The sequence below is a fragment of the Eleutherodactylus coqui genome, chromosome 2, assembly GCF_035609145.1.
Source record: "Eleutherodactylus coqui strain aEleCoq1 chromosome 2, aEleCoq1.hap1, whole genome shotgun sequence".
Classification (NCBI taxonomy): domain Eukaryota; kingdom Metazoa; phylum Chordata; class Amphibia; order Anura; family Eleutherodactylidae; genus Eleutherodactylus; species Eleutherodactylus coqui.
The window spans coordinates 315,792,484-315,817,665 of NC_089838.1; the positions used below are offsets into that span (position 1 = coordinate 315,792,484).

General features: G+C 43.9%; 1 protein-coding gene across 3 annotated transcripts in view; it reads right to left on the minus strand.

The window, feature by feature from the left end:
- Positions 1-752: 752 nt before the first annotated feature.
- LOC136612902 (TLC domain-containing protein 4-like) overlaps positions 753-25,182 on the minus strand; it is a 49,712-nt gene continuing 25,282 nt past the window's right edge. For all 3 annotated transcript variants that reach the window (XM_066593648.1, XM_066593647.1, XM_066593649.1), the window contains 6 exons: positions 22,831-23,286; positions 19,816-19,905; positions 7,929-7,987; positions 5,015-5,109; positions 4,576-4,649; positions 753-2,270 (listed from right to left, as the gene is read on the minus strand). In XM_066593648.1, the coding sequence (XP_066449745.1) occupies positions 1,964-2,270; positions 4,576-4,649; positions 5,015-5,109; positions 7,929-7,987; positions 19,816-19,905; positions 22,831-22,985 (780 nt within the window). In that variant the 5' untranslated portion in view covers positions 22,986-23,286 and the 3' untranslated portion in view covers positions 753-1,963. The remainder of the gene's footprint in view (positions 2,271-4,575; positions 4,650-5,014; positions 5,110-7,928; positions 7,988-19,815; positions 19,906-22,830; positions 23,287-25,182) is intronic.

A 25,182-nucleotide genomic window follows, 5' to 3' on the forward strand; every position in this document is an offset into this window, starting at 1 on the left:
AGATACTGGGCCTGATATTGTGCTGGCCAACTTGTGTTTAACCGAAGATGGAAGGAGTTTTTCATGTAAAAACGCGTCGCATCTGTGAAATTCCAATCCTCATACGCACGATCGAGGATCACAAGTGTTTCACATTGATTTCAATGGGAAACATCACATCGCACTTGCATGCCCATCACTAGTTTCACGCTCATGTGCCTGTAACCCAACAGAGTATTAAAGGTATTTTATAGAACTATTCACGATGGGTCCTCAGGATAGGTCACCAATAGTTAATTAATAGGGGTCTGCCACTTGGGATCCCTGTTGATCAGCTGATTGAAGAAGGTGACTCCTACAAGCCATGATGTCTAATAACATTTTCCATTAAAAACACTTTAAAAAAAACTATGGATTTTTTTTGGTCCTTTCCTTCTATAGAACGTGTGATAAAATGTTTAGAGGCAGGAACGTTTTGAAGAATGTCATACTGGTAAATCAAGGAAATACAAAATTCTCTCCCAACGTTGCCGAATACTTGTCTCGTTTCACTAATCCTCTGAATTAATGCTCTACTGCATCCCCAGCTTGGCTTGACGACTTTTACCAGATCAGTGTACAGGTTACACAGTTTCTGTAGGGTTAGAAACAGGCAGCCAAGCAAGCTGACCCTTCCACAGGCTGAGAAAAGCAGATGCAACTTCCAGTGTTATCAGAACTTGAAAAGCAGCAGAATCCATTACCCAAGTTATTGATGACATCAGGCAGAAAGATAACTTTAGGTGGATTGAGTTTATTTAAAAAGTACAATTTCATAGATAGGAAATACACTATTAAATAGATAAAATTCATTGAATCATGATGTTTTCTCAGCAAATCTATATTTCAGCTGTAGAACATTAGTTATGGGGTTGCTGAAGTCCCACTCACAGTGGTGTTGCTCCCTACCCATTACTATAGGATAAATTAGTACAATAAATACTTATTGGCCAATAAGAAGGGGGTCCAGCATTCAAGAAGCATCTCTTTCTTTCCCTGGAGGACCCGACATGTTTGTGCATTACGTTCATTTCAATGGGTATTATGTAATTAATGGATAATAATTTAATGGGTATTATTGAATACTAGCTGCTAGCTTCCCCCAAAACGTACAGATTGGGATCTAAGCAGCTGAACCCTACTGACAAAAATAAAAGTGAACCAGCCTTTTGGAGGCTACAGTCTTAAGAGGAGCTTGTATAAAGGGGAGTGACCTCTCCTCTCGATATAACTGCAAATAGCACCGATGACATATTTTTGGAAACTACGTACCTCTCCAGTTGTACCTACTACCACATTGTTGATGCAAATGGAAAAAAAAGAGACATTGGTGTACATTTACGAAACGTAGAATTTCGTACGCCACCCTTGTGCAATGGATTGGACAGTAATAAATTTGCTGCATCTCTGGCTGTCTGTGCACCAGAAATTCAAACGTAAATTACAGTAAAATTTATAGGACGGCACATGGACCCATCCCTTTATTTACGCCTCATCCACTTAATAGAAAAGGGGCAAGGACAATAGAAAAAAATAAAAAATAAATTTACAAAATTTTTCTACAGCTTGCTCAAAATATGTTACTTTCCATGCCAGAATTTTGGCACTAGGACCTACATACATTTCCCTCATAGGGCTGGACATATGGATCCTATGTGTATCAATCTTTTCAGGATACTACAGGAAAAAAAAAGAAATTTAATAAAAAATGTTACATTTTCTCTCATTTGGCAATATTTAAGGCAACTTTTTAGAATAAGACTTCTTGAGGTACAATATGAGGAGTTATAGAGAACAGCCCCCTTTGTTTGATATGGTCCAAAATAAAAAGCATTGCAACATGCTTGATTAGTATGGTCCATAGTTAGTGGTGCCATACATCAATACTCTACTGGAATGTGGCCTCATCAATGAATGTGACTTAAAACACTGCGTTTACAGAGATTCAGTCTGCATGGTTCCTTGTAGGTTTTCCTCCAGGCTTTGATTTCACGACTCGATAAAATCCATAAAGAATTTTATACATCCAGAACACATTGAGGATGTCCAAAATCACGCAGGACACAATCCATGCTACCTGTGGGCCGATGCCCAGGCGAATATAACCTTCTGTGCCAAATGTGGCAAAGACTTGAGAGTAGTAGCTTGGTATCACAGCGATTCGGACAATGAAGAAGACAACAGCCATAGCTAACCCATTCAATACGAAAAACCTGGAGGATCTTGGCACATTTATTGCATCAAAAAACCACCTAGAGAATACAAGGAAGAAAATGGTCTCATAGGTTGTAAGATATTACATGACAGCGATTTAAGGAATACTACATCACAATGTAATCAGTAATCACCTATATAGTTACTGAGATGTACAAGAATATCACATCTATAATACTCCCCCTCCCCATGTACAACAATATAACTACTACAATATAACAACTATAATACTACCCTCTATGTACAAGAATATAGCTACTATAATACTGCCCCCTATGTACAAGAATATAACTACCATAATACTGCCCTCTATGTACAAGAATATAACTACTATAATACTGCCTCCTATATACCAGAATATAACTACTATAATACTGCCTCCTATGTACAAGAATATACCTACTATAATACTGCCTCCTATGTGCAAGAATATAACTACTATAATATTGCCCCCTATGTACAAGAATATAACTACTATAATACTGCCTCCTATATACCAGAATATAACTACTATAATACTGCCTCCTATGTACAAGAATATACCTACTATAATACTGCCTCCTATGTGCAAGAATATAACTACTATAATATTGCCCCCTATGTACAAGAATATAACTACTATGATACTGCCCCCTATGTACAAGTATATAACTACTATGATACTGCCCCCTATGTACAAGAATATAACTACTATGATACTGCCCCCTATGTACAAGAATATAACTACTATGATACTGCCCCCTATGTACAAGAATATAACTACTATGATACTGCCCCCTATGTACAAGAATATAACTACTATAATACTGCCCCTTATGTACAAGAATAGAACTACTATAATACTGCCCCCTGTGTACAAGAATATAAGTACTATAATACTGCCCCCTATGTACAAGAATATAACTACTGTAATACTGTCCCCTATGTACAAGAATATAACTACTATAATACTGCCCCCTATGTACAAGAATATAACTACTATAATACTGCTCCCTATGTACAAGAATATAACTACTATAATACTGCCCCCTATGTACAAGAATATAACTACTATGATACTGCCCCCTATGTACAAGAATATAACTACTATAATACTGCCCCCTGTGTACAAGAATATAAGTACTATAATACTGCCCCCTATGTACAAGAATATAACTACTGTAATACTGTCCCCTATGTACAAGACTATAACTACTATAATACTGCCTCTATGTACAAGAATATAACTACTATAATACTGCCCCCTATGTACAAGAATATAACTACTATAATACTGCCCCCTATGTACAAGAATATAACTACTATAATACTACTCCCTATGTACAAGAATATAACTACTATAATACTGCCCCCTATGTACAAGAATATAACTACTATGATACTGCCCCCTATGTACAAGAATATAACTACTATAATACTGCCTCCTATGTACAAGAATATAACTACTATAATACTGCCCCCTATGTACAAGAATATAACTACTATAATACTGCCTCCTATGTACAAGAATATAACTACTATAATACTGCCCCCTATGTACAAGAATATAACTACTATAATACTGCCCCCTATGTACAAGAATATAACTACTATAATACTGCCCCCTATGTACAAGAATATAACTACTATAATACTGCCCCCCTATGTACAAGAATATAACTACTATAATACTGCCCCCTATGTACAAGAATATAACTACTATAATACTGCCCTCCTATGTACAAGGATATAACTACTATAATACTGCCCCCTATGTACAAGAATATAACTACTATAATACTGCCCCCTATGTATAAGAATATAACTACTATAATACTGCCCCCTATGTACAAGGATATAACTACTATAATACTGCCCCCTATGTACAAGAATATAACTACTATAATACTGCCCCCTATGTACAAGGATATAACTACTATAATACTGCCCCCTATGTATAAGAATATAACTACTATAATACTGCCCCCTATGTACAAGGATATAACTACTATAATACTGCCCCCTATGTATAAGAATATAACTACTATAATACTGCCCCCTATGTACAAGAATATAACTACTATAATACTGCCCCCTATGTACAAGGATATAACTACTATAATACTGCCCCCTATGTATAAGAATATAACTACTATAATACTGCCCCCTATGTACAAGAATATAACTACTATAATACTGCCCCCTATGTACAAGAATATAACTACTATAATACTGCCCCTATGTACAAGAATATAACTACTATAATACTGCCCCCTATGTACAAGAATATAACTACTATAATACTGCCCCCTATGTATAGTAAGGAATGTGAGTGCAGAGAGGAGGTTTCAGGGTTCTTCTCACCTCTGATTCACAAATGGTGTTGACAGTTCAGAGATCAACCGAAAATTAGCAAAATATGGCAGCACACCACGATTCTGTAGAGAAAAAAAAAAGTGAGATGCATCAGATATATAGTAGGCAGCGATAAGAATAGATGGATGCGCCATTATGTATCATAGCCACAAAAAGCCTCATATAAAACAAAAAGTGTTTGATCCACCACGAATGCCAAATCCGGCATGAGTAGGAGCGAGCGTCTAGCAAAATATCTGGACTACTATGTTTAGTGATGTTGCAACCCCCTCTAGTGTACATACTTGGAAATGCCCTTAGATTGGTTTCCCAAGTTTTTTTCTAGTTTTTCCAAATTTCTAGTTGACAATTTAAGAGTCATTTTTCGGACAAGGTCTTTAAAGCCTATGATGCTCGGTAAGGGGAAAGCTTGCTAATCTGTACATACCAGCACGTATCCATATGCATAGATCACTGCAAAATGGTGGCAAACCATATAGGGGTCGCTCATCAGCTTCCAGAAACGAGCAAAAAGCAGCAAATCTGCAAAAAACAAACATTATAGCAATTAACACAGATCTGAAAGCTATTTGCAGGGGAGCACAAACTTGTACAATAAAAGTGGGTAACTTGTGTAGAACTGTATTTACAGTTGGCATCGGTGCCATCCTCTCCACCCTCTAATAGTGACCACACAAACCCCTATACCGAGTACTGGAGGAGGTCACATCGCTCAATACTGCCCACATCTCTGCATATCACCTGGAAAGGGCACGGCCATCGCTTTGGTGTGCCCACCAGTGTACTGTAATAGAGAAAATATGAAGGCTGGGCACCAAAAGTCCAGAAGCAACTACATATACTTTTTGCCCATAAGTGGCAGCCAGAGTTCCCCGTCATAATGGTGCCATACACAGTGCCCCCACTAGTAAGTCCATAATGTGTCAGACACAGACGGTGCAACTATAGACATTGGAAAAAACAATCCCTTCCCTAGAAGAAGTTGCCGAAGTGGAATGAAAATTTCTACGTCTGATGTAATGTCATCATACCAGCAGGGGGCAGTGTGCCGCTCCACAGCAAAGCCAGGATTGAGGCGCTCACCCCGAGGTCTCCAGACACGAACACGTCTGTCGTCAGCACCCAAACTAAACCTGGATTCATCGCTAAAGAGAACCCAGTTCGCTTCTGTAGCGTCCAGTTTCATCGTTCGCTACACCACTGCAAACAAAAGCGATGGTGGGGTCAGAGGTCGTACAGACAAGTACCTGGAAATTATTCCAACAGACACGGGGTCTGTAACAATGACGCCCCCTGTCTCTGGATGGAGGACAATGAAATAGTTGGAGCTGCTGGTGCTTGTCGGACGATTAGACGCTTCTCTACTGGTGGTCTGTAGGGGGCGGCCTGAGCCCGGTCACCTTGTGTGCCCTCACTCATCCACTGGTCCCAGCACCTCCTAACAGTCTGGTTAGACGCTCCTCTCTACTGGTGGTCTGTTGGGGGTCCTGAGCCCGGTCACCTTGTGTGCCCTCACACATTCACTGGTCCCAACACCCCCTAACAGTCTGGTCAGATGCTCCTCTCTACTGGTGGTCTGTAGGGGGCGCCCTGAGCCCGGTCACCTTGTGTGCCCTCACACATCCACTGGTCCCAACACCCCCTAACAGTCTGGTCAGACGCTCCTCTCTACTGGTGGTCTGTAGGGAGCGTCCTGAGCCCGGTCACCTTGTGGGCCCTCATACATCCACTGGTCCCAACACCTCCTAACAGTCTGGTCAGAACAGCCGATGGGGGACAATTCATCGATACGACCATCCAGCTTCTCACACCCCAATAATGCGCCCCTCTCAGACTCTGGTAACGGGGTGAAATCTCTGCGTCGTAGAGGCGTCTAGTGGTCAACAAGCTCCACACAAGCGGAAGAAGAGGTCACTACACACAAGGAGCCTCCGAGAGCCTCTTATAGGCCAAGGGGGGAGGGGGGAACCACTTTTATGGCCTCTGGTGACAAGACTGTCCATCTAATCACCACAACTCTCATCATTTACAGATCTGCCTGAGATGGAACTGCAGGACGAGTTTTGTGTCAAAGTGACAACTTCTTCCAGGGGTGGAGTGTTTTTGACAAAGAGTGTATCTCACAGTGGAGCAGACCATAACCTGCTGGGATTCACTGACCCCCCCCCACCCCCACCTTTAAATTTATAAGGAACCTGTCACCTGCCTAAAGCACCATAAGTTAGTTTCCCCTTTAAAGGGTGTGTTGACTTTTGCAATTCTTTAAAATTGCTAAAAAAAAAACGCAGCAATTTAGCTAACAGTCATGATTGGGAAAAAAAAAAAGTCTCCTATTGTTTTCAGTCTACAGCTCCTATACAGACTGGGTTCCTCCATGGGAAAAAAAATGAAGATTTTCTAACAACTGACAGCATAAAATACTTCTTATTTCAGCAATGCAGTAACAACATGGATTAAAAAAAAACCACTACATAAAATGTTTAGAGGGGTTCTCCCCAGGAGCGTTAATCAATAGTTGATCGGCGAGGCCGCAGGGACATCAGGGCCAGTTGTCCACATCAGTGATCAGAGCCGGACGGTTAACAGAAGGCATTGCTACCATTGTAATCGATAGAAGCATTGCCTTCAAATTACGCTTCTGGCTCAGACTACCAATGCAGATATCTGGCCCCGACGCACTGACATCAGGCTGGAGGATCATCTGTTCGATGGGGATCGTGAATCGCAGACCCCCACTGATCGACTATTGAGGGTAGGTTATAATAGTAAATGCCCAGAATACCCCTTTAAATGTCTACATGTTAGTGGTCATTGCATAAGAGCTCCTGCTACAGAGTAAATGGAGTGATTGTGTGAGTCCTAGTGGTTGAGACCCTAACAATCCCACATTTATATGGTATACCTATCTGATGGGAAAATATGGTGTGGATAAACCTTCCCTTTAAAGCAGGCCCCCAGATTTAGAAAAGTGCTAACATGTCAGAGACATTTTCATCAGTGGTTAGTCTAGTCTGAGATCCATACTGACTGATAAAATGAGGGGGAACAGTATGCAGTAAGCTCATAAGCTCCACCTAGTGGTGACTGCAGACATCCAGAATGTTATCCTTTCCAGTTATGTTCTTGTAAGGGATTTGGAGCGTTGACAACTATAAAGACATTTATCAGCACAGAGTGTTGGACCTACAGAAGACATGATAGTAAAAGGAGAACATATCTGCTCGCCTCTGTGGTTGCAAATGGACCAACACTGGTTAGGCCTCTTAATGGATGCCTCCCCCGCGTGTATTTTGGGGGTGCGGATATAACTTTTAGATATACTACAACTGTATGACTTTTACCATAGACGAGGTAGCCACTGGTGATGGCAACATTCATTTTCACCTGAAATGGGTCGCCCCTAGAATGAGAACATGGAGATTAGATTGGTTTTCATGATGAGGATGATGAGTTCGGGTACGATCACACATAGTGGAGTTTGGTGCGGATCCACACCAAAGTCTGTAGCATATTTTGGTGTGGATGTTGACATGCAGTAGGACTGCTGCAGAAAATCCTCACCAATTCCGCTACATGTGAACGGACCGCAAGGCCTTGTCCACACTTTACTGAAAAAGCGGAAAAACCAACATTCATAGAAAATGCCACTAAATTGCATTTTTTCTGCTCCATTTTGTCACTGAGGCCAGATTCACATGAGCATATTTGCACGCGCAATACACAGAGAATAGAGTCCATCGATTTCATATTTTGCACGCGTATTTTGGTTGTGGTAAAAAAAAAAAAAAAAAAAAAAAGCGCAGCATGTTCCATTTTCCAGCACATTTGCACAGGGAAAGAGAACACTTTAAAGTCATGAAACCAACTGGCCGTTTCAATGACTGAGTATCGCTGTGTATTCTTTTGCGCATGCAAAGTGTACAGTAAAAAATTCGGTGTTGCATATTTGCAACACCGATTCTGCAAAAATGTGACGAAAATGCATGCACAAATATGCCTAGAGGTCTGTGAATCAGGCCAGAGGGCAAGGAGGCGAAGACTCAACGAAACACATCGGATGGAAAGTGTGAACACGGCCTTATAGAATAGGATTGTGGAAACATAATGCAGGAAAGGAGAATAGGAAGCTGCAGGAATCATATGGACAGAGGAGAATTATGGACAACCTGGAGGAAGAGTATGGACAGAGGACGGAGAAGACACACTAGTGCGACAGAAGAGGACACAGATGGAGTCTTGTAACTTCTATATAGATTAAGGGAGCAATGCTCCTTTAATACCCCCAAGTGGTCTTCTTGTATTATAAATGACAGGAATATCCTTTCAATACATCTCATTTCAAACTTTTAACCTGCACCTATGCTGCAAAACAGGGTCCCCCACCCCCCATTATCTTGAGTCCGCTGGCCACCGGCACTAGAAGGAGAATGAATGAAAAGGTGGCCTTGCACCCTCTCCTTTTACTTCTGTGGGAGGTGTAGAAACAATTATGTATGCTTTCTTAGTTACAGTAAAACTGTATCTGGCATGCTTGCTTGTGGAGGTGCAAGTTCAGAGTTCAATTGGTGTTCCCCTTGTAGCAGCTCTCCTGCCTTCCTTCTCCCAGCACTTCTTTCCTCCTGACATACAATCAATGGGAAGACTGGGATTTAAGTGAAAATATGCAGCTCAGAGTTTCCTCAGGGATATATAAACTGCTGTGTGTAACATCAAATATCATTGTCAATAGAGTTGACTAAAGCCCAACAGGTCATGTTTTCTGGATTTCCTCAGTGTTGCACAGGTGATGTAATTATTGTCGGTGCCTCAGACATTGCCGCAGATGTTCTTACTATAGGATGTCCTGAAAACATGACCTGTGGGGATCCATGAGGACTGGAATTTGGGAAACACTGGACCCATATATCACAGCTACATCATCCTGGAACTCATAAGTCTGCAAAGGAGTGCCATACACCAAAGATAGAGGCACAACCGGACTTTGGAGGGGAAAAAAAAAAGTGCCCCTGTCCCAAATGAGGAGACCAGTACTGTGAATAATGTATGATAACTGAGGACTGAAGTACATGAACTCCGAGTTACAGCTCGGATCTTCCAGAAGCCTGTCAATATAAAGTTCACCACTGGTGCAGAGGATCGGTCCCCGAAGCTTCCTCAGACACATTAAGCATGGGCCCTGCTCAGGAAACAGTTTGCTGGTGGGTCCAGTCAGCAAGCGCCCAAGGCTGGGATCTAATGGGGAGGATGGTGTAGGGCCATAGGCCATTCTACTTGACGTTCAGCGGAGCCGCAGTTCCCTCGTCAAAGTATTGGAGGACCACACATTTGCTGGTAAAACTTGCCTTTACTGTCCAACATTAGAACACATAGGAATGTTACGATACAGTCTCTTTACTCCTAGAGGGCTTGTCTTGGTGAGGCGCCTATTGGACTCCGTACCGGAACCACGTGCTCCAAATTCCTTTCTCCTCTGCAATAACCTCACTGTCTGCTGGACAAATATGGAAGCGGTGTGCTCGATACTCCCGTAGGGAAGAGGTTCACCATATCCAGGGACCCTCTCTCAAACTCAGCCCCAAAAGTTCCTGCATTCCACCTTACGCTAGGTCACTTCTTACACACTCGAATACCACCTTACTACTGCCCTCTGGAGCCTTTGCCCCGCTCTCGACACATGGTCCTCGCCAGGTTAGTTTCCCCTTAAAAAGGTACATTACTTCAAACCAAACATCAGTGAACAAAAGAAAACAAACCCTTGTAAGGTTCGGGAAAGAAAGATCAGGGACAGTCTTTTTGAAATTCAATTCCCTTTGTTCCCCGGGAGATAAGCCAACACCAGAGCTGTCTAACTGCAGCTTACCTCCCTAAACACACAAATGTTTGACTGAAGCTAAATGTGAATGTGTATTGGGCAGCCGAGGAAAACAGCTGTTGGCCGAAGGTTCGTTCATGCAATAGTTGGCAGGGGCACCTTTTGAAAGCGAGAGGTGTCTCTAGTTTTCGTCGTCACTATAGTTTAGGCCCAGTTAGGTCAGGTGAGTGATTGTTGGTCAGGTGCATCATCTCTCAAGACTTCCCCACTGCCACTGACCTATGCCCGGCATTTTAGGAACAGCATCCAGACAAGTGAGGTATAGGTTATGCACGCAATTAGCGCCTCCACTGGTGAGGAAGGAAGGGTGCTGCCACAACAAAAACACTGGAGTCCAGTGTCTCAATTCTCTCGTGGTCTGAATTCGTTTAGAGGTTGGGTCTGGTTCAGTTTTGGGGTCTGTTGAACACTACTTGTGTTTCAAAGGTATTATGTTGGGCCTACAGAAAGGGGTCAGGCATATATCCTAAAAAGTTTGGGCCCTCCAGATATATCTGGACACCTGGTACAAAAATCACAAAGCAGAGATTCACAACCTCCTGGCCTCCCTGTTCTCATTTTAGGAAACTTAAGAGGGTGAAAACAGCTAAGAAACTGAGAGAATCTTGAAACACTTAAGTGGAAAGAAGAATGTGAGGCTTCTTTGTACTGGCGATTTTTGGATTCTCGGAGGAAATATGATAACACAGCGATATCAGACAAGCAGAGCTGAAAGACACTTTATGGAGTGTAGTGTTTGCCATCAGATAACACTTCCTGTAACGTGGAGCTTGGCGACGGCCCAGACTGTGAAATGTGCAATAGTGTGTGAAGGAGAACAGAGGGGAGAACGGACGGGGAGCGACAGGAAAATGAATTATGGATGAAAAACCCATACATTTTACAAGTGACCAGTCATCTGAATATCATATATGGGCGGGCCGGGTCAGCCGGAGCAAGTGCCACTCTGTTATTGGCTCTCTACCGTGGCTCATAGACAGGGCCAGTCTTCGGGGTAATAAACTGGGTAATAAAGTGGACCCATGGTCCCTGAAGAAAAGTAGCCCAGTAACAAACGGAGGCCGGGATCACACGGGCGGACCGGATTCTGCATGCAGATGGTCCGCAAGGGGCGAGGCCTGACCACTGTGCTGGATGGCAGCTTGATATGAGAGCTCCATCTTAGCGGCACTTTAGAGGACTTCTACAACAGCCAGTAGCCGCTAAAATGGTGAAGACAAGCAGGGACAGAGGAGGAGAAGCGCAGGGCACTGCCCGGCAGCACAAGGGGCAAGCCGACATGCAGCGGTACCAGAAGGAGAGAGGCGCCCGGTCACCGCATGCAGCCTTAAAGAAGGCACCAGCTCAGGCGCTGGAGAAGAACAGTGGCAACAGTAAGGAGCAGGAGGAGGAGGGGATGTCTTCTGACAAAGATGATAGTGAGCAAATCTCCTAGGGCTTTATGAGAGCCCTAATAATGAACGCTCTGCACCCCGTCTTGACTAACCTTGCAGAAATAAAAGAACTTAAATACCTGGGATACCGTGTGGAGGAGCTGGAATCTACAACGGCTACCATTACCTTCCACCCCCTAGATCTAGCCCAAGTGATGGAAGACCGGCATGCTCATCTGAACAGGGCACTTTTAATGCAGGAAGACCTGGAAAATCTTAACAGAAGCTGTAACATCCGTATCAAAGGTCCCCCCGAATCCTGCGCTGTGGACTCCCTAACTAAAGTCGCCAGGGATTGGACAGAGTGGGGTCCATTTCTATTGAGCATATCCATGGGCACTTAGACCGCAGCCTCCGGTCTCAGATCCGCCGAGAGATGTCATTTGCAAGATGCTGTCTTTCCCGAATGCAGTGGCTATATTGTGGGCAGCAAGGAATTGCAAAGTTCTCTCCTATGCCAACACCCCGATTCAACTATTCCAAGATTCGGCGCCATTCACTCTGGCTAAAAGGCATCTACTGCGCCCTCTATTGGATGCGCTGAAATCTAAAGACATTAAATATACCTGGTTCTTTCCCTTTGGCCTGGGAATAACCCACAAAGGCAGGAGAATGAATATTCGCACTCCCGAGGCTTTACATAGCAACTGGAATCTTCTCGATCTAGACCTAATTGATATCCCATCTTGGCTTCCTCTTCCAGCTTTCCCAAAACTTCCCAAGTTGACATCTCAGGAAAAATGGTCGGTTGCTGCGAGCTCTAAATCGCTGAAAAGCAAAAAGAAGAAAAACAGAGAAGACGCCCTGGGAACTGATATGGGATTTGCTTGCCTCTGTAAGGAGGCTGGCCCTGTTTGTTGAGGAGACTCCTGTCAGTCTGCTTTGATGAGTTATTTATAGGAGCCATTGTTGGTCTCGGTTCAGTTTGACGCGGCCCCGGATCTATGCAGACCGACAGTGACACTTTGATTGGCAATTTCTTCCTCCGGGGGGGGGGTTGCCCTGTCCTATCCTGCCTAATGACTAATGTTGGTTCAGTATTTGTTTAATTTTCCTCCCTAAAGAAGGTTTATTTGATACTTCCTGTTTTCCCAGGAGTTGATGTCTGAATCCGTGCCCGTCAGCTCAGGCTCGTGTGTGAATTTATAGGCCTCGTAATTATTTACAGCTCTATTATCTCGCCCTGCTTTTCAGAGGGGATCCCTGGTTGATTGTTTATCTTCTGTCTTCTTCTGTCTAGCCCTCCCCTTCCAATTGTGTCTGTTCCCCTTCTCTTCTAAGGTTCTCATATTAAGGTCTTATTCCTCACAGTCCATCACAGTATCACTGACAAATTGAAATAGTGGAGCTTTGCCGGGTCCATGTGTGAGAGTGGTCTAACTCAACAAAAGGTTATAATTAGCGTCGCTCGTCTTGATTGGCCAGGCGATAAAATCACCCCAATTTTAGCAAAACCAAATAGAGTAAGTCTGTATTGATTTTTTAGCAAAAATGGAATTTCTCATAATGCCTGCTGCAGATGTCAGCCAATTAGCAGCCAGGGCGCCTTGGTGAGGTCACGGAGTCCTCCATCATCTTATATAATGGGCAGCAGTTTCATTGGATGCCTGCATCACATGAGCTATCCATATATAACAGACACCGTGTAACCAGAGGCAATTTTAGAGTTGAGCCCAGGGCAGAGAAGCTGCATGAGGTTTATATATGCCTATATAATACGTGGTCTGTTGTTAGGGACAGATATTCTACAGAGGATATATTGCTGCTGGTGTGAAAGTTTGTACACTGCTGTTATATTGGAGGGGAAAGAGACAGAAGCGGCATCATGTTTCTGTGCTGATATAACACGTGGTCTGCTGTTAATAGGGACAGATATCCTGCAGAGGATATATTACTGCTGGGTGTGGAAGCCTGAAGCAGGGAACTTAATCAGGGCTCTATTGGAGGGAGCAGAGACAGAAGCTGCATCACATCTATATGGCTAGAACCAACGTGGTCTGTACATAGGGAGAAGGTATATTTCTGCTGCTGTTAACCTATATATCAGAAGCAGACAGACAAACTACATTTTGGCGTGGAGAATATTGCAGTTCACGGTTTGCTGCCTCAGGCGTCGTTTAAAGTCGGCACTCCAGCCACTACGACTTATGTGCAGATTTTACGCAGCTAGGATTGGGGAATTAAATTACGGTGCACCAAACAGGGACAGCTCACAAATATATAAGCTACACTGTGTGGCCTTCTGATCTCACAGATCATGCCGCCCAGGGGTTGTGGTTTACTAAATCGGCGGCGCTTTTTTTGTTAATCTAAAGCAAAAATAATCCCAAAAAGGGGAAACAGCAAATACACACAGTGCGTGTCAATGGCTTTAGATGATAGAGTTGCCATTCCTGGTCAATACAAATTAGGGCTCATTCCCATGGCCGTATGTGTAAAACGCTGTGTCACATAACTGCATTGCGCAGCTGGTACTTGAAGTGGCTCTCACTGAAGCAACAACTCCACGTTCGGCAGGAGGAGAAGAAAGCCCTCTACCATTCCTTATAAGTGGTTCTACCCTTGCGTTACATCCACAGGATACAGGCAGGCCATTGAGTGGATGACGCAGCATGCCTCAAATACCAGCATCACCACAAGCACACAGCAGTCAGTCTGCACCAGTCGGCCAGGAGCATCCCCCCTCTACTCCACCCTGTGCCAAATCCCCTGCACCCTCCGAGGCAGTCACATGGGTGAGTCTGAGGAGCTGTTTGATCATTCAGTGTCATGAATGTCAACTGGGCAGTCCAAACAATAAGAGGGAGAAGACATTGAATGCACTGATGCCCAACCGTTTTTTCTCTGAAGAGGAGGGTGGGTCAGTGGAAGGCTGCACCTAACCATGGACACTTGGTAGATCAAGCATGGCCAGGGGTGTCACATATTTCTAACAGCACACTGAGTCAATGTCCTGCAGGTGGGGCATGAAGCTGAAAGAGGTGCTTCACGTTTCATGGTACCCCCCCCCCCCCATAAGTTGTGGGACATTTATCCTTGTCTGTCGCCTCCTCACCCCCTGCTCTTCCCAAAATGAAAACTTTCTAAGGCACAAGAAACATCTTTAGCTCTACATCTGTTCCTTGGAGGAGGTCCGTGCTCGGCCGTTCTGTTCACCTGATAGAATTTGTCTTTTGCAAACTTTATGGAACTGCTTTTATAACAGGCAGCAAATAAGCAGCACACCTGCTGTCCTTGCACAATTTTTGGTCCAGCAGACCCTATGTGGGCCTTCTTTTCTTTTCAATGACACCTGTGTGCTGCAAGTGACCACTGTACACCTTTTCGACAAGTTTTTTGGAGGAGCAATGTTTTCCCCAAGTGTGTGGTTGTATTGCTGTGCAATCTAGGGGGCTTCAGCTGCATTGGGGACCTTCTGGAGGACAAATTAGTGAAACATATTTTTACACCCATTGACTTCAATGGGAGTTGGAATCGGGTTTTCTAATACACAATGATTTTTGTGAAATTGGCCCGATGCCAGCACAAACAGATCATTCTACCAATCGCTTATCACTAGTTAGAAGTCCTAATATAACATTGTAATGTCATTCTCTCCCTACTAGCACCTACTTGCAGCCACCACTAGAGGGAGCTCACTGCATACAGAATGCACCCACCACTACCGGTATATCTAGTATTTGACTGTAGAGACAAGATTGTACCATTTATCTAGTTACATATAACATGAAGGATAAGTACATTTGGCAGAGCGCAGAGGGGGCGTTTTGGTGTTAACATAGCCCTATTGCCCCAGAGTACATCTGATACATTTTCCATTTCATGGCCTTCATCAGTTTGGGACAACATATTATGTAAAGAGCAAAATATCCCTTGACAACTCCTCAAGAAGTCGGCAGTTATGCGGATTACATAAAACCCATGTGATTATCTTGGGTGGAGGGGAACAGGGTCAATTTTTTTAAAATTCAAATTATGCATTATACTCCATTCACATCCAGAGCTGCTTTCAAAATTCTCCTGGTAGCTTCTGAAGACATACAGTGATTTACCTCTACACTGTTATGTGACCCATCAGCCTAGCCTTGCCTGTGTAACTCTTAACTAAGCAATGCCACAATGCATTGTGATCCAATAACAAACAATCAGGATAAGTCTAAACGCAGCTTTTGGGGTGTATGGAGTAGAACAGCAAGAACTACATTTGCAGCTATCATGAGTTTAAATGCAGCTGTGCCTCCAGAATACATATCAGAAATGGGCCATTTATAATACTGGGGTCTTCTAATGTGGCAGAAGAGCTTCTAGACCAGGGCTGGGTGTAACTACTACCTCCACACCCCTATAGCTACGCCCATGATGTGGACAGCCAACAGCTGCCCATGTACCATAGCTGCATAAACTATCCCAAAGGAGCATCAGTAGAGTATAAAACTGCTGCACTAGTGAAATTAGTAGTTTCTCGGACTCTGTCACCCAGTAATGCTCATGAAGTTTGGCAACTATATTATTCTCCATTCACATCCAAAGCTGCTTTTAAAATTGTGCAGATTACTTTTAAAAAAAGCCAACACTGCACATGTGCGCCGGTCGGGACTTGCGCGGTGGGTCCGGAGAGTATGGGGCCTTTAGGGAGTGCCGTGTCGGACTCCGCTGCGATATTCCACTGGCGGAGTCCGACACGGCCGAGGACATAAGGATTAACCCACAATGTTCTTAAATCTGGTAACAGGAAATTTGAATGCAGCTCTCGATGTGATTGGAGTAGAAGAAACAAAACGCAAAAGGGGCTTGTTTACTATTAAAGTATGACAGTTTTCTGGTACAGATTATGCCAGAAAACGGTCCTACATGCTTGCGCTACATTTATCAGATACTTTCGGACAGTTATTCCAACTTGTCCGTATAAGGGGTGTGGCCTAAAGTGCACCAGAATAGGGGGGCAATTTTTGGCGTAAACTAAGCCAATTAATAGTTGGTCTAAACTATATTTATCCTTCAGTGATAACGCTGGCGCATTCTAGGACTGCCTGGTCTAAGTTTGCACCATCTAACATTTAGACAGTAAATAAGCCCCAAGTTACTTCACACTTTCTGCCAAACGTTCTTCCATGTTCATGGCCAGAAGATGCCTTTCTCTTTCTCATGCCAGGCAGGAGTTTTAAAGCCATGAATGAAAACCAAAACAGGGATAAAACGACCATGTTGTGCAGGCACACTCGTTGCCAGGCGTAGCGGGCACTGACAGAAGACGGGTTAAGTGGTAGATCTGAGAGCTGTGACCACATCAGGCCAGATTAACCCACTTCACATAACAAAGGGTTGTATTATGTCACACATAAGGGAGCCTTTGTGCGCCATCTGACGGGGAACCGCGTTTGGGTTTAGAAGAGAAAAGGAGCTTCAAGTGGGTTCACAAGGAACAACAGAGCTGTGTGTGTGTGGGCACAGTACAGGAGTAATGGTGGGTGCCATCCAGGTACATAATCAGGCACTCCAGCCACGGGCAAACTACAACCCCCAGCATGCTGGGCATATATATTCTCTTAGACAGTTTTCATACATGAGACCCTCTGAGAAAGGGTTTGCCAATACCAGACCTCCGTGTGAGTGTTGCATCAGTCCTCCGTGCTGCGCACGCCATGTTGAGGGTGTAGGATGAAAGCAACACCAGGTTGGAAGTTAGAAAATAAAGGGCCCCATACATAGTATTATTCAGTCATCTGAAACTGCCAATAACTGTGAAGCTGGATGACTTTCTAATGTGTATGGAGGCCTGCTTAAAGGGGTTGTCCAGTTACAAACTACTGTTGGGCCTGTCTGCAGGATGGGCCCCCAATAGAAGATTAATGGTGGTCCGCTGTCCACAATCCCTACCAGTCAGCTGTCTTCTGGATCAGTGCCTTGTGCACGGAGCAGTTTTCTGCAGGAAGCAGGCAGCTATGATCCAACTGCGGTGGCCAGGCTCGGTATTGCAGGCCAAGTTGTGCTAAAGTCAATAAAAACTTTGCCTGTGATACCAAGTCTGGCCACTGCAGTGAGAATAGAGCTGTTTGCTTTCTGCAGAAATCTGCTCAGTGCACAAGCACAGTGGCCCAGAAAACAGCTGATCAGTAGTTCCTGGGCACCGCAGCCCCACCAAGCTATTATTGATGGCCTATCCTGTGGATACGTCCATCAATAGTTTGCAACTAGACAACCACTTTAAACTTTCCCCTGACAGATGAACTTCAAATTACCCATCCTTTTGTTTAATGGGTGATAAGACACCACCACGGCTGTCTAACTGCAGCTTACCTACGCTGTATAGAGGGGAGTTGCGGAAAAAAACTTTAAGACAAACAATAGGATGACAGTTGCTGAAAGTGTATTGGTATCTTTAGTCAGCATCAGGGCCAAAATGAGGAGAAAGTTAGGACAGGTGCCCACCTAGACCACCACTTCACAACAAAGATTGTGGGGGGCACGGACAGTAATTTACTGCATATTGCATTTTTCGCATGTTTTTTGCCATAAATTGACAAAACCACAATGAAACTGTGATGTGCAATGATTCACTTTTTATTGTTGAAGGACCTGCACAGATGTGAAGGACCTGCACAGATGTGAAGGACCTGCAACATTGAGTTGAAAATGCTGGCCATGCATATAAGTATATCAGCCTATCCCAACAATTTTGATAGGACCGGCCGATCATCTAATGTGTAAAACGTGTGTGGGGTTCTGCAACAAAATCTGCAATGAGATGTGCAATAGCTTAAAATGTGTGAAGGACCTTAAACTGCTGAAGGACCTGCAATGACAAGAAGAACCTGCTCAGTTGAGCTCTACTGCTGGCCATGTACATTAGAAGTACATCAGCCTAGCCTTACAATTTTAGGGGAACCCGCTGACCACGTAATATGTGTGGGGACTCTCCACCAACATCTGCCATTTTGGGAGTTGGATTTCAACTGTCTATACCTTTTTGTTCTGAAGGGAGATAAGCCACCAGAGGGGTTTAGCAGTGGCTTGCTTCCCTCTCCTTATTAAGAACACCTGCATGCTCAGTCGATCATGCATGTGTATGGTTGGCAGGGGATTTCAGAGAGATAGCTGGTGACCGCATGCTCTAACGTGTATGGCCAGCCTATCAGTATAGATGTATGTAGATAAGCTCCCACAATGCACTGCTCTTTGACTACAAGAAACAAACATAATTTGGAATTCTAGCTCTAAACATAATTAAAGAAGAAACTATTATGTATGCACAAGCAAACTAGTTACCATGTTACTGCATATAATATGGAGGATTGATAAGTAACTGGTGTAGTTCACCTTTAGGAATGATCAATAGTAACAAGTTGTGTGCAGATTAGTGGTAGTCACTCATAGCCCCACCTACAAAGTATACATCTTTTATTTAAAGGTGGACTGTTGCTTTAAGAATAGGTACTCAAATGCAAACTGCCACATACATCCTTTAATTAGTATCAATCTACATATCACATGACATGCCTCCAATGCTTCTCATATCTTTGTGCCCCCCCCCCCTACTTCTTCCCACACACACTTATGCCATCCCATATCAACATCTTCTATTCACTCACTATTGACCTAATATGGGTTCAAATAATAACCTTTGTTTTGCACTATGACTCCAGATAAGAGTTCACAATAATTGATCATTTACAGAGGTCAGATATCAATGGGGGAGGAATATGTGTCATACATGTCACTTGCATGTACCCAAGTGGACTCCTGGACTCTACTCCTCTACATAACGGGGTGTTGCAAATATTAAAACCCACCCTTATCAAGACCGTTATTGACTGAAGATTAGAATGCAACAAGCAAAGCAAAAGAGCAATAAAATAATTAAGAAGAGTAACAAAAGAATAGAAAAAGTCATCAATGCAAATGTAACAAAGAAAATATATTTACCATATGGGGTCTGCATTCACTGCATCATCATACACCAGAATATAGAGGCAGAAAGAACCTACAATCAATGCGTGCACGTTGGAGACAATCCTGGAAGAAAGTGAAGAAGTTACTAAAAAATTAGCTAGATTACTGTAATAAAATGTTACAGGGGTAATAATTGGCTCTGGAGCCGGGTTACTGTAATAAGATGTTACAGGGGTAATAAGAGGCTCAGGAGCCGGGTTACTGTAATAAGATGGTACAGGGTAATAAGAGACTCAGGAGCTGTGTTACTATAATAAGATGTTACAGGGGTAATTAGAGGCTCAGCAGCCGGGTTACTGTAATTAGATGGTACTGGAGTAATAAGAGGCTCAGGAGCCGGGTTACTGTAATAAGATGTTACAGGGGTAATAAGAGGCTCAGGAGCCGGGTTACTGTAATAAGATGGTACAGGGGTAATAAGAGGCTCAGGAGCCGGGTTACTATAATAAGATGGTACAGGGTAATAAGAGACTCAGGAGCTGTGTTACTATAATAAGATGTTACAGGGGTAATTAGAGGCTCAGCAGCCGGGTTACTGTAATTAGATGGTACTGGAGTAATAAGAGGCTCAGGAGCCGGGTTACTGTAATAAGATGTTACTGGGGTAATAAGAGGCTCAGGAGCCAGGTTACTATAATAAGATGTTACTGAGGTAATAAGATGCTCAGGAGCCGGGTTACTGTAATAGGATGTTACTGGAGTAATAAGAGGCTCAGGAGCCGGGTTACTGTAATAAGATGGTACAGGGGTAATAAGAGGCTCAGAAGCCGGGTTACTGTAATAAGATGTTACAGGGGTAATAAGGGTCTCAGGAGCCGGGTTACTGTAATAAGATGTTACAGGGGTAATAAGGGTCTCAGGAGCCGGGTTACTGTAATAAGATGTTACAGGGGTAATAAGACGCTCAGGAGCCGGGTTACTGTAATAAGATGTTACTGGGGTAATAAGAAGCTCAGGAGCCGGGTTACTGTAATAAGATGTTACAGGGTAATAAGAGGTTCAGGAGCCTGGTTACTGTAATAAGATGTTACAGGGGTAATAAGAGGCTCAGGAGCCGGGTTACTGTAATAAGATGCTACAGGGGTAATAAGAGGCTCATGAGCCGGGTTACTATAATAAGATGTTACAAGGGTAATAAGAGGCTCAGGAGCCAGGTTACTGTAATAAGATGTTACAGGGGTAATAAGTGGTTCAGGAGCCGGGTTACTGTAATACGATGTTACAGGGGTAATAAGACGCTCAGGAGCCGGGTTACTGTAATAAGATGTTACAGGGGTAATAAGGGTCTCAGGAGCCGGGTTACTGTAATAAACTGTTACTGGGGTAATAAGAGGCTCAGGAGCCGGGTTACTGTAATAAGATGTTACAGGGGTAATAAGAGGCTCATGAGCCGGGTTACTATAATAAGATGTTACAAGGGTAATAAGAGGCTCAGGAGCCGGGTTACTGTAATAAGATGTTACAGGGCTAATAAGAGGCTCAGGAGCCGGGTTACTGTAATAAGATGTTACAGGGTAATAAGAGGCTCAGGAGCCAGGTTATTGTAATAAGATGTTACAGGGGTAATAAGAGGCTCAGGAGCCGGTTACTGTAATAAGATGTTACAGGGTAATAAGGGGCTCAGGAGCTGGGTTACTGTAATAAGATGTTACAGGGGTAATAAGAGGCTCAGAAGCCGGGTTACTGTAATAAGATGTTACAGGGGTAATAAGGGTCTCAGGAGCCGGGTTACTGTAATAAGATGTTACAGGGGTAATAAGAGGCTCAGAAGCCGGGTTACTGTAATAAGATGTTACAGGGGTAATAAGGGTCTCAGGAGCCGGGTTACTGTAATAAGATGTTACAGGGGTAATAAGGGTCTCAGGAGCCGGGTTACTGTAATAAGATGTTACAGGGGTAATAAGACGCTCAGGAGCCGGGTTACTGTAATAAGATGTTACTGGGGTAATAAGAAGCTCAGGAGCCGGGTTACTGTAATAAGATGTTACAGGGTAATAAGAGGTTCAGGAGCCTGGTTACTGTAATAAGATGTTACAGGGGTAATAAGAGGCTCAGGAGCCGGGTTACTGTAATAAGATGCTACAGGGGTAATAAGAGGCTCATGAGCCGGGTTACTATAATAAGATGTTACAAGGGTAATAAGAGGCTCAGGAGCCAGGTTACTGTAATAAGATGTTACAGGGGTAATAAGTGGTTCAGGAGCCGGGTTACTGTAATAAGATGTTACAGGGGTAATAAGACGCTCAGGAGCCGGGTTACTGTAATAAGATGTTACAGGGGTAATAAGGGTCTCAGGAGCCGGGTTACTGTAATAAACTGTTACTGGGGTAATAAGAGGCTCAGGAGCCGGGTTACTGTAATAAGATGTTACAGGGGTAATAAGAGGCTCATGAGCCGGGTTACTATAATAAGATGTTACAAGGGTAATAAGAGGCTCAGGAGCCGGGTTACTGTAATAAGATGTTACAGGGCTAATAAGAGGCTCAGGAGCCGGGTTACTGTAATAAGATGTTACAGGGTAATAAGAGGCTCAGGAGCCAGGTTATTGTAATAAGATGTTACAGGGTAATAAGAGGCTCAGGAGCCGGTTACTGTAATAAGATGTTACAGGGTAATAAGGGGCTCAGGAGCTGGGTTACTGTAATAAGATGTTACAGGGGTAATAAGAGGCGCAGAAGCCGGGTTACTTTAGTAAGATGTTACAGGGGTAATAAGAGGCGCAGAAGCCGGGTTACTTTAGTAAGATGTTACAGGAGTAATAAGTGGTTCAGGAGCCGGGTTACTGTAATAAGATGTTACAGGGGTAATAAGTGGTTCAGGAGCCGGGTTACTGTAATAAGATGTTACAGGGGTAATAAGGGGCTCAGGAGCCGGGTTACTGTAATATGATGTTACAGGCGTAATAAGAGGCTCAGGAGCCGGGTTACTGTAATATGATGTTACAGGGGTAATGAGAGGCTCAGGAGCCGGGCTAGTGTAATATGTTACCTGGAGTCCCATTCACATTGCTTGGCGTAGCTGAGTTTCTTGTAGCCATTACACACTTTTAGCGAGATTCTAGAACTGACGGCTGAAAAGAGAAACTGGAAGAAAAGGAAACTACCGGCAACCACACAGTAACTAATGAATACACTGTCATCCATCTTTGTTCCAGTCACCACAAGGACAGAAGAGTCATCTGCACATTATGAATGGGTTAATGGCCTAGCTGTCCCTTGGGGTAAATCCCCCGGATCCGAGCAGTCCTGTGAATTCCGGAGAAAGGATGATCTGGAGGAGGTAGGAAGTTCTTGAGACTATCTTGGAGTGGCCGGTGAGGTGTAAAGCTGCTCCACAGGTTTGGAGTGGTTAATGTGCGTAACTATTTCGATCCTTAACGTTCTCAGGACGTGTATAAGTGGTGGCGTGGGCAGTGCCCCCGAGTAGACCTGGGCAGGCTGATGTCTATGAGAGAGAAAACAGTTAATTGTCACCTAAACATTTGTGGCGATGACAGCTGACATCTTACACAAGAGCTAACAGTCTAATGAAAGGACATCAAATATACAAAGGATCTCATCAACACAAAGTAACACAACGTGTTTGATGTCCCTGCAGCTGTTACAGTAATCTACATGTACATTATACCTCCTACTGCAGAAACATCACCAACATCTGATACGCTTCCCGGCTGACCTGTGTACACACTGACTGATGGCAGAGAGGCAAAGCATGGAGTCAATAAACTGCCACAAATACAGTAACCCGACTCCTGAGCCTCTTATTACCCCCTGTACCATCATATTACAGTAACCCGGCTCCTGAGCCTCTTATTACCCCTGTACCATCATATTACAGTAACCCGGCTCCTGAGCCCCTTATTACCCCTGTACCATCATATTACAGTAACCCGGCTCCTGAGCCTCTTATTGCCCCTGTACCATCTTATTACAGTAACCCGGCTCCTGAGCCTCTTATTACCCCTGTACCATCATATTACAGTAACCTGGCTCCTGAGCCTCTTATTACCCCTGTAACATCTTATTACAGTAACCCGGCTCCTGAGCCTCTTATTACCCTGTAACATCTTATTACAGTAACCTGGCTCCTGAGCCTCTTATTACCCTGTAACATCTTATTACAGTAACCAGGCTCCTGAGCCTCTTATTACCCTGTAACATCTTATTACAGTAACCTGGCTCCTGAGCCTCTTATTACCCTGTAACATCTTATTACAGTAACCAGGCTCCTGAGCCTCTTATTACCCTGTAGCATCTTATTACAGTAACCCGGCTCCTGAACCTCTTATTACCCTGTAACATCTTATTACAGTAACCCGGCTCCTGAGCCTCTTATTACCCTGTAACATCTTATTACAGTAACCTAGTCTCTGTCAGTCCCACAGTCATTGCATATTGCGGCAGTGTGCATGTCCAATCACTGTTATATTTAAAGGGGTCGTCCAGTATCCTGTGTGAAAATAAACTTACCCCTCCATGGATGCTGAAATCTAGTGCTCCAGCCCGCTGCTGACCTGGGGTTTATTGTGATAGATTAAAGGGGTTTTCCAGGGAAATACTATTGACCGATCATCGGGATAGGTCATCAATAGTTGATCGGACGGGGTCCATCAAATGCACAGAGGTCAGAGCGAAAGCCTTGGCGCTGACCTCCGTATAGTGGCCAGCGCTTGTAACTGCGAGCACGGCTCCCATTGATTTCAACGAGAGCTGTGCTTGCAGTTACAAGTGCCGGCCACTACACAGAAGTCGATGCGGAGACTTCCGCTGCTTTTGCTCCGATCTCTGTGTATTTGCAGTGCTGCAGCGCTGACAGCATGCGCCTCCTCAGCTAATCAGTCGAGGTCCTGACCACCGGATCCCAACCGTTCAACTATTGATGACCTATGCTGATGATAGATCAATAGCATTTCTCATTGGCTGCAGCAGTCAGTTGCTCTGCTGCAGCGCTGGATCCTAGCAGCCACGGACAGGAAGTGTATTTCTACTTGTTATTTTCACACAGGGGATCCTATTTTAAAGGGCTTGTCCAGTAACCAGACAACCGTTTGATAGTATCAGGAGCAGTGGAAGAATAAAGGACCTGCGACAGTAATGTCATTTGTGGGAAACCCCTTTTAATTACATGGATTTTGTAGAAAAATTGTGAACTTGAGTGTTTGTAGTACAAAGCCCGCAGCGTTGTTTAGAGGAGTATCCTTTTACAACCCCCATCACTTAGAGCTCACATTTATGGTGGCAGAAGCCAATTATTGTTTTACATACATTGTGTTACTTCCAGAAACAGTAGTGATTGGCATCCCGGGCTTAGGAAACACCATGCAGCTCCAGGGCAGTGCGG